This window comes from Schistocerca americana, chromosome 11, assembly GCF_021461395.2.
Source record: "Schistocerca americana isolate TAMUIC-IGC-003095 chromosome 11, iqSchAmer2.1, whole genome shotgun sequence".
Lineage (NCBI taxonomy): Eukaryota > Metazoa > Arthropoda > Insecta > Orthoptera > Acrididae > Schistocerca > Schistocerca americana.
The window spans coordinates 24,265,323-24,275,487 of NC_060129.1; the positions used below are offsets into that span (position 1 = coordinate 24,265,323).

At 45.4% G+C, this 10,165-nt stretch overlaps 1 protein-coding gene across 1 annotated transcript in view; it reads left to right on the forward strand.

Moving 5' to 3' along the window:
- LOC124553968 (E3 ubiquitin-protein ligase mind-bomb-like) overlaps positions 1-9,590 on the forward strand; it is a 40,706-nt gene extending 31,116 nt beyond the window's left edge. Inside the window, exon 3 of the mRNA XM_047127993.1 lies at positions 9,089-9,590. Within this exon, the coding sequence (XP_046983949.1) occupies positions 9,089-9,590 (502 nt within the window). The remainder of the gene's footprint in view (positions 1-9,088) is intronic.
- The last annotated feature ends 575 nt before the right edge of the window (positions 9,591-10,165 follow it).

Below are 10,165 nucleotides of genomic sequence, written 5' to 3' on the forward strand. Positions count from 1 at the left end.
ATTTAAAAAAGTATTAATTCGCAAATGAGCCAGCCGCAGTGGTCTCGCGGTTCTAGGCGCACATTCCGGAACCGTGCGACTGCTACGGTCGCAGGTTCGATCCTGCCTCGGGCATGGATGTGTGTGATGTCCTTAGGTTAGTTAGGTTTAAGTAGTTCGAAGTTCTAGGGGACTGATGACCACAGCAGTTGAGTCCCATAGTGCTCAGAGCCATTTGAACCATTTTTTGAATTCGCAAATGGAAAATAAAACATTCAGTGTGATGGATGAACCTGCTGACTATCTACCAATCTAACCACATCCCGTTCAATATTGGTGAGTTGCAACCTTAAATCTCCACGTTCGTTGATTTTCAAACGGTTTCTTTGTTTCGTCAAAATGTCTGTTACCACACTGAAGCTTTCTTCCACTAGGTATGATGGAAAAGCGATAAGGTATCTTTCAGCAACGTTCCACAATGTAGGATTCTGTGTTTCAATGTTGCGTTGCAACCAGAACTTCTGATAACCTTGGTTGAACTTCTGCTTAAGCTCTTTGTCTTTGCTGATGAACTTGTGTTAATTTAATAGGGATCGATTTTTAGACCTCGTCGACCCCCAAAATAAGTTTTCGTTTATGTCGACCCCTAGGAAACCGACATCGACCCCAAGGGGTTGATATGGACCACTTTGGGAATCCCTGGTATAAAAGATGTCCAAAGCAACTGATGGAAATGGCAGAAAATGAGTGCAGGTATAAAGTCTGAACACTGTTGCGTGTAGTGACATGGTACATAGTTTGTGATACATGTGGAGGCACAGAAAAAGTTGTCGGGTATGAGTTTACACTGTCTCAATCATGAGGAGAAGTAAGGATGGTTTAGGAGCTGTTTCCGGCAGTAGGTTAATTGTCAGACGTAGATGTTCCAGTAAACACTCGTGCAGGGATGGGGAAGCTAGAACACCGAACGCCACGACTGAAAGTATCATATGTGTCATTTGGTAGACACGTGTTCTGTAAAAGTCTCGTTACCTGTACCTGAAGAACCTCAATTTGTGCATCAATCATTTGGTGTGTGGGTATTGGTTTCAGCGTAGCGACGAGAGACAATGCAAATTATGTTGCAGGGTCATCCATTGACGAAGCAGTTTCTTTCTCTTCTCGAAGTATATTGAGTAAAGTTTCTTCGTAACTTTTCATCTTTGGATTGTAGGAGGTATGTCGAGATTGAACAGTTGGTGGCCTTTGAAGGTTCGTGTCCTTTGAAGGTTCTGTTTCCTCAGGTTCCTTATTGCTGTTTTCAACATTTCCACTTGCATCACGTACTTCTACGGTTGGTAGAAGAAATAAGTTGATTTGTACTTTCACGCTTTCCGCGGCTGGTTGTCCCGACTTGGCCAATTTTTGCTCACGCAATTCTCTTGCTGAGCATGTCCTTCGACTTTTTCATGTTTGTTGTACCAGTGTTCCTAGGAAACGGACAATAAATTGAAATGCTTGACATTGTTGTAGAAGTCAATTTATTTTCGTGAAATAAAAATGAAAACTACTATTATTCAGTTACATAACTTTTCAGGTATCCAGCGACTGGATCAAGTTTAAATGATCTTCCATACAACTACTTCATTTGTGCTAGCACAGTCTGCAAAATAGTGAAAGCAACATGCACTGAAATATGGAATGCTTTGCAATGTGTGGTTATGCCAGAGAAATGTGAGGAAGAGTTGTTGGCAGAACAGTTCTATAAAAACACCCATTTCTGCAACACGATACAGATGGAACACGTATTCAAATAATACAACTTCAAAGTTCTGGCTCAGAATTTTTTTAATTATAAAAAAATCTTTCCTGTGGTATTGATGGCACGGGTCGATGCTGAATACCAATTTGTCTTCATAGATGTCGGTGCAAATGGAGCAGCAGGTGATTTCGCAGTTTTTAATAATTCGAATATGGGCGAAAAGCTGAACATACCGAACAACCGAACATTGCCTTTAACGATCCAGAAGGCAAACCAATGCATTTTTGTTTGTTTGCTGAAGCTTTCGGTTTATTGAGGCACATTTTGCGCCCATTTGATACTAAAATGCTAACCTCGTTGAAGAAAATTTTCAACTGTAGGTGTACAACTACTCGTCATACGGTTGAATGCACATTTGGCATACTGGTGAACAAATGGCACATTTTCCGTAGACCTTACGATGTTACCGCCGATTTCTGTCGTACAATAATTAAAGCATGTTGTGTGCTCTACAATTTTGTACGCAGAAGAGATGAAACAGACTTTACAGATATTGCTTACGAATGTCCACAGCAGCCTATAGACCATGCTGGAGCAATATACGCAGCCATTTTAAAACCTATATATGACGGTAGTATCTGTTCCCGAAAGAACAGTTACCGTGGATGACCATGCAGCTTTACTAGAAATGAAATGATAATTAAATGGACACCCTAGCTGCAAACAGGCGTTCATGTACTTCATTGGGGACATGTTGAAAATGTGTGCCCCGGGGTTCGAGTCCCGGTCGGGGCACACATTTTCAACATGTCCCCAATGAAGTACATGAACGCCTGTTTGCAGCTAGGGTGTCAATTTAATTATCATTTCATTTTAAAACCTATTAAACGTCCCCTGGAGGATCTGTTCCATGGCAGTACAATGGACTCTGATTTCACTACGATTCAACAATATTGAAAAACTTACTTGTTCTATCCACAAAACATTATTAAGAAGTGTAAGATAATAATGTTGAAAGTATGTCAATAAAAGCAACTCTGTAAAATAAAAACTTGTCTGCTTGGCGTTGTTTTGTGGAGGACGTCCGCAGATTGTACTACACACAGTTCTTCCCACACTTTGCTTTTCAAATTAGCGTCAGAATAATCTTTCAAAGTTCTATATTGAACAGTGCAGGCCTGTTTTCTACTTCATTTACGATCAGTTCACTATCGATGTCTTCGTCCCTCACAACAGTCAGTGTCCGAACTCGCAAGTTTCCAACTGCAGGCAGCAGAGATGGCGACTGCATTGTCGGCCGAGCACACGCGCTCGTGTATCCTGTGGGGAAGGGGGGGGGGGGGGGCAGTTGGTTCGCCCTTCTGTCGGCGGCCGGAGCAACTGGAAAGTTGACTCTGGGGAGTCGCTGTGTGTGTGTGTGCGCTCTTACATATGATTGTACAGACTCTGTGCAAAAGACGAGGCAGTTGCACGACAAAAGTTCTCCCTTGTGCGCCCGCCCTAATGGAAGGCGAGAATTCGTCAAACACCCAATCACTAAATTTAACAGTCAGAGGCATTGTTGACTTTAGCACTAACATATGGAGTCCGGTTTCATTGACAAAATTTGCCGCTTACAGCTACACTACAATTTTTTTATTGTGAGGTATCTTTTTCTCTAACATTATCTTTCAAGGCGTGTCAAGAATTTGCATACTCGAGAAATTCACATACATATTTCGCCTCGAACGAGAGATTATTCTGTCTGTCTAATCCTATAATGTCGCGAGTGGATCATAAGACTTGCCGACTAAGGAGGACATTTGTACAACATTACAAATGCTAGCACGTAAATACAATAAATGGATATAAAACATATCTAGAGCTCGATTGCAAGTGTAAGATTCTTTCAGCTGATAGATACAACAATGTGCCGAATTACGAGGACTATGAAACGCTGAAAGGCACACTTAAGATATATAAAGGTTACAAGAATGTCAATGGCTGTGACGTTCACGATATCGAATTCTGTTAAATTCTTGCGGTTTATCGACGATAAGAATCACAGTAAACGTGAGACTTTAAAATTTCTCCTTAAATATATTTGCAAAGTACGATTAAAAGCTTGTTAAACAAGCGAAGAACAGGACGTTTGAACAGCTGAAAAGTTAGTTTCACGAGTGGAAGACGAAGCCGATATTAGAATACGGGGAGTATAAGAAAGGCGTCCAGCCTGTGACGGATAAACTGAATGCTTTAGAGAAAGAAGTTACTGGTTCTATAGTGAAAAATGGAGAGGTTGAAAGAGCTAGTTCCTTAGGAAGGGAATTATGACAATGTGTGTCCTATTCCGCCTACAACTGAGGAATAACGTTTTGAAAGAAGTTTATTTGTCGATGATAATCGGATCACGCGAAAGACACGTAAGAGGCTTGAGCCCGCGCTGTAGCAAATTGAGGAAGAAGACCGGGAGGAGATGAAGGCTGTTAGAAACTAAACAACACATTATGTTGGGCTGAAAGTATCAAAATGCTTGGGTGGTGTCGTCGTACAGTATTTGGCTTAAGATTTGACAGTCGAAAGCACGACATGGGCGGTTCCGAACTAACGTTTAACAATGACACTATTTCTGTCAAAGGTAGCAGTTTTCAGTGCCAGCAATGAATTCATGAAACTGCTAACCCGAAAAAAACGTAGCATTCGAAGACTACACGCCTGATGACCGAGAGGCATATACAACTATGCTGAAGGAAACTAATGCAATATTTCACCACTATGATCCAAATACGAATAAACCCAAGTCAAACCGCAGTGAAAAGTACATCATTATTCCGATGTAGCAGTTGTTCGTCTTGTGTAGTAATTGTACATCAGTGGCCAGTCACCAGTCAATAGCAAAAGAGGAATGGGCTTTATATATATACAGAACCTGTTCAGTAAATAGAATTCATTCTGGAAACATCCCGCAGGCTGTGGCTGAGCCATGTCTCCGCAGTATCCTTTCTTTCAGGAGTGCTAGTTCTGGAAGGTTCGCAGGAGAGCTTCTTTAAAGTTTGGAAGGTAGGAGACGAGGTACTGGCAGAAGTCCAGCTGTGAGGCCGGGGCGTGAGTCGTGCTTGGGTAGCTCAGTCGGTAGAGCACTTGCCCGCGAAAGGCATAGGTCCCGAGTTCGAGTCTCGGTCCGGCACACAATTTTAATCTGCCAGTAAGTTTCTGTTGAGTATGTTTGGATGAATGACCTCAGATGTAATCGATTATGTGATGGTGGTTCACGGTGAAGAGAATGCAGCTGGTAGGTCGCTGGGGTTTGCAGAAATGAAAGAACAGGGAAGCCAGCATGAAGTGTTCCGGACAAACCCGATGTGTGACTAAAGAGGACGATGGACCCATCAGCCCCCTTTCATTGTGCCACCTGCGTGCAGGTAGCATTTCTAGCAAAGTGTTTATTGGTATGCCTGAACGTCCAACGTTTTGCTTTAAATTTTTGCTCTAAAGGGAATAGGCAGGCTGCTAGCTCAGGGTCTATACGACCCGGGAGATCCGCGAAAAACCCGGGAATTTTTTGATCTAGGAGGAAACTGGGAAAAAACTGGGAATTGTTTAGAATTGCGGGAAGTTTTCATTGTTTTAGTTTTCAGTTAAATTTTTGTGATTTTGATTGGTGAGAAAAAATTCTCTAACAAAGGATATTACTGTATCCTGCTACTGCAGAATAATACTGCAGCAACAAAACATGAACGACAGAAAAGAAACGAAAATAAAACTTAAGTTTCGAAGGAACTGCGCCACGCCACATACAACAACAAAACACAGTGCTCATACAACCTTCTGCCAACAGCAAAGTATGTCGAAGGCTTTAGGAAGACTGTGCAGTGCTCGATAACAACAAATTGCCTCCGATGAGCGTCACGTGAGGACTGTTTGAATTGGATTCGTCTGAACAGGTGCGGGCAGCCTCTCGCGCATGCGCAGTAGAGTCACGTGTGAGCAGTCCCTGCTCCCTGTTGTGGTTACACAAGTGTGGCTGGGAGCCGCCGTCTGCCGTCGCCGCCCTTGGGAAATGCGGTGGATCCGGGGCTGGTGCAGAGAGCAGCCCGAGCTGTGGTGGGCGGGTGGGTCGCCTCCACGTGGCCTGTGTATACCTTCAGCGGTTTTACTGTTCCCTCCTCGTTTATTGCTCTCACGTTAAATTAAAGCAAAACGGATTTTTGTCACCGGGAGCTATCAACTGAATATTGCGAATGGTGGTTTGAAAGCGTTACATTCAAAGCAAATTTCCTTTTACGCAAGGTGAACTGTGTGCGAGAATGTACGATGAATTTGTTAAATCACAAAGCGTTTGACTCTCATTTAAAAATAACTCTTTGAGGAGGACCGTTTAGAAGGATTTCGAGTCCATAAGATCAGACATTTATCGCGTTATTAAAAATTTTACTGACACGTTTGTGTGATGTGTTGAAGTGTAACACGCGCAAACAAGATCAAGATTATATGTGCAAGCTTCTCTTGCGGCTTACTAATCTTTGAGACCAATATTATATGTGAATGCTGTGTATATTGATTTAAACTGTCAAGTTTTCTTATTTGTGTCTTGGCGCTACTTACGAGTGATGTTGCTATTGGCTGACTACATCGCGTGTCGCGTGCTGTCATCAGCTGGCGAGATCACGTGACATGAGGTATGTCTGGCTTACAAAAGCTCTTCGCAACCTCGATTTCAATGTATCGGAAAGTGACGTGCGGTGTTTGGCGGAATCCGAATTTATACCTCCATAATAGGAACATATGGACGACATCAGAGGTCTTGCAAAACGTTTTTTCCTCACCGAGTTTAGTTTTCTAAAGGGCCGGGAAATTCTACGTCGGTATAACAATCAAAGGATTGATGAGTTCTACAGTGCCGAGGAAGAGTATAGTGTCGCTTAACACGGAAAAAGTGTATTTTGATCCGGGAGAAAGTGTATTTTTAACCGGGGGATCCGGGAAAAATCCGGCAATTTTTTTTTCTTGTCCACGTATACACGCTGTATAGCTTGTTGATGTACAGAACATGTAATAATAAGTCGATAGTTGTACAACTCGACAACCAGCAGTATATTTACAATGTGCAGCCGATATTTTTATAGGCAGGAGTGTCGCGATATTTTGTCCGCCGACACACACTTTTTTCAAGATGTCGAGAGTCGGTATAGACAGTTTAATAAATATTGATGTATTGGACACTCCATATTTTTAAAAATATCGACAATCCTGGTGTAGGGGCGAGTGCCGTTCCGCAGCGGAAGTCTGTCAATTGCGGCCGTGCGGCCATCAGAGAAGACGGCGGCAGCCCTTGCAGGCGAGTCAGCCGAGTACAGGGGGCAGCCCGGCCGACGCTCGGCCCTCCCTGCAGCTCGCGTGCGCCACGCCGCAGCCGCCTGCGTGTGCAGACACGGCTTCCGTCGGCTCAGCCTAACATTCGACCTGGTCTGTGCTCGAAGGCACGCGGTTGCTTCCTGACGGTGAAACACCTGGTCTCGGGTTGAAATTACAAACTTCTCGCAATTGTACGTAGACGGAATACACTTTATTTAAACACTTTGAGCACATACTGAAATGAAATGTGTCGGACAGTCGCTGACAGGCGGTAGGGGGCGTCGCTTGTGAGGGTCGCCTGCCCTGGACGCGGTACAGTGTGTCCGTCAAGTCGTGCGCCCTCTCCGCTCCGCAGTGCTGTCCCGGCGACCCAGTCTGGCCACACAGCCTGGCGCCGCTCACTCCCACCTCAGCGACTGCCCTGTACAGAAAAACACGACATTACGGAGTAAATTGCATAAACACGGGAACAGGAATCAAATGTCAGCGTTCCCGTATCTGTAAGAAATATAAAAGCGGGCGCCTGTTCGTGTGAATGCGTGTTCGTGTACAACTTCATCCACAATTGGCGCATACATTCCGTCCGATACGGTTTTTAAACAAAACACAGTGCAGCTGTACTGGAGAATCTAAGCGTTTCCTTTGATGGGGTGCTCTGAAACGCGACAACTCTTGCGACACGAGTAGTGCTCAAAAATAACGGGGACTCGCCATTTTGCGTTTTTTATAACTGACATTCGCAAGACTTTTTTGTCGTTGTGTAGGTAAACATGTGTGAAAAGTATATCTCCACCACGTAAATGGGATATTTAGTCTGTGGTCACGTCTTGGAAAGCTTATTGGTGTGTTAGTAGAATTGGCGATTATTTGCTTAACGTAAAAGCGGATTATCGCGTTTGTATTACATTTGGCTATGGGAACGGAGTGAAAGTCATCAAGCTTTTAGAGACATTATATTTTGCTTTTGGCGAATCTACTATCAGTACGGGAAGTGTTTACGACTGGTGTAAATATTTCTTCGATTTCAACAGTTTGGTGCACCACGAATTCTTGTCTCAAGGTGAAACGGTCAGCAAGCAGTAAAACCTACAAGCTCAACGTGAGCGGCATGACGGAATCCGAAAAAAAAAACCCCTTCAGATTTGTAGCGGAACAGTTGATGATTTCTGCACTGCGATAACGCATCTGTTTAGAATTCGTTGCGTGCTCGTGATTGTTGGCTACAAACCATACTGTGGTGACGCGCATGGCTGCACCATCACCCGATGTGAAATTTTGTTCCTAAAAATTATGACGAACCGTAAAGGGCGTTCTTTCTCATACACAGATGAGATTTAAAATGCATCGCTGAGAGAACTACAGGGTATCACAACAAAACTTGCAGAGTTGTTTGAGGAAGCGGAACAAACACTGGAATAAATGTATTCACATGTAGTGGAAAATATATTGATGAAGATAACATTGGTATAGAGTAATACATAAACCCAGGAATGAATCCAATATTCACGGCTATCGCTTTCACTAATATTGTCCGTGTTGCGATCTACGTTTTGTTAACAGACGAGGAAGTTGTATTTCTGTACTTAGAGATGACATTAGTTACCTATGTTTTCTTCCCGAGTGTCGGAAGGGATTGCTCCACACACAAGTAACCGTTAGAGGTGTGTTTCACTGAAGCTCAAAGATCGGTTACCAGCAGGATGCTGAGGTGACAGGAGGTCACTCCTCCGAGTGAATTAGGAGAAAAAGTTAAAACAGATGCAGTGCACCAATTTTTAATGGGAAGTGGATGCAGATTTCAATTATGGGATACTGGTATGTGTCTGTGATACGCTGGTTGATCTGTATCATAGAGGGAAGATTTCTAGATTTGTAACTCATGGCTGGGCAGAAGTGTATTGAGGGCTGCTCGCAGTGTGGCGTCTGTGACGGTTTCTTTCATTCGGTGTGTGTGTGTGTGTGTGTGTGTGTGTGTGTGTGTGTGTGTGTGTGTGTGTGTGTAGTAGAGTGAGAGAGTGTCGGTGTTTTGTGCAGGAGCCTCTCTCAACAGGAGAGAGGGAGGAGGCTGATAGAGGCGGCCAGGCAGGGCGCGGCGGAGCAGCTGCGCGAGTTGCTGGCGGCGGGGGCGGACGTGGGGGCGAGGCGGGAGCGGGTGTTTGGGGGCAGCTGGACCGCCCTGCACGTGGCAGCAGGCGGGGGTCACGTGGCGGCGGCCAGCTGCCTCGTCGGCGCCGGCGCGGAGGTCGACGCCAGGGACAGCTGGGAGCAGAGCACGCCCCTGCACTTGGCTGCATTCAGTGGCCACGCTGGTGTGGTGCGGCTGTTGGTCGGCGCCTCTGCTGACCCCAACGCCAGGGATTGGCAGGGGCAGACGCCGCTGCACAGGGCGGCAATGAGGGGCCACGCAGGGGCGGCGGCTGAGCTCCTCCTGGCGGGGGCGGACAGGCGGGCCCGGGATGTGGATGGCAGGACCCCCCTGGACCTCGCCAGGGAGTGGGGAAACCAGGAGCTGGTGGATATGCTGACACAACGCTGACATACGGCATTCAGGAAGCACAAGCAGTTACATCATATGCGTTGGTCTTTCAAATAAAGAATACAAAAAATCAATCCTTTGTTCATTTATTTGTACATAACATTTTGTGCTGTGTATGACAACTCCGGTAACACCGTGACACTGACTAGAGATACCTGTAAACTATCGTGAGGAGCCCTTCAGTCGCGAGCCAGCCGTGGGGCCGCGACAGAGACTCGCGCCCGCCAGCCTCCAGTACTCGGCTGCGAGACGGACCTGCAACTTCCCCTCAGTCAGCATCGGCCGCCAGGGCCCACCTGTGGCGCAGCAGGCGGTCACCTGTGTAACCGCTACACGGCGAAACAAACAACTTAGACCCACACATTCACACCAGGCTATGATCGGAATCAGAAAACACACTAAATTTTCTGAATATCGCCGTCCGAAACAGAAACACGATACCATGGCTTCACAATAGTCGGGAAACCGACAGCCACGAAGCATCGCCGTTCACAAACCGCCGAATCACCCGGTGCCGCACAAGCTTCAGATTCGGACTGCACAGACTCAACAGAACATCCGTAAGCTAACACCAT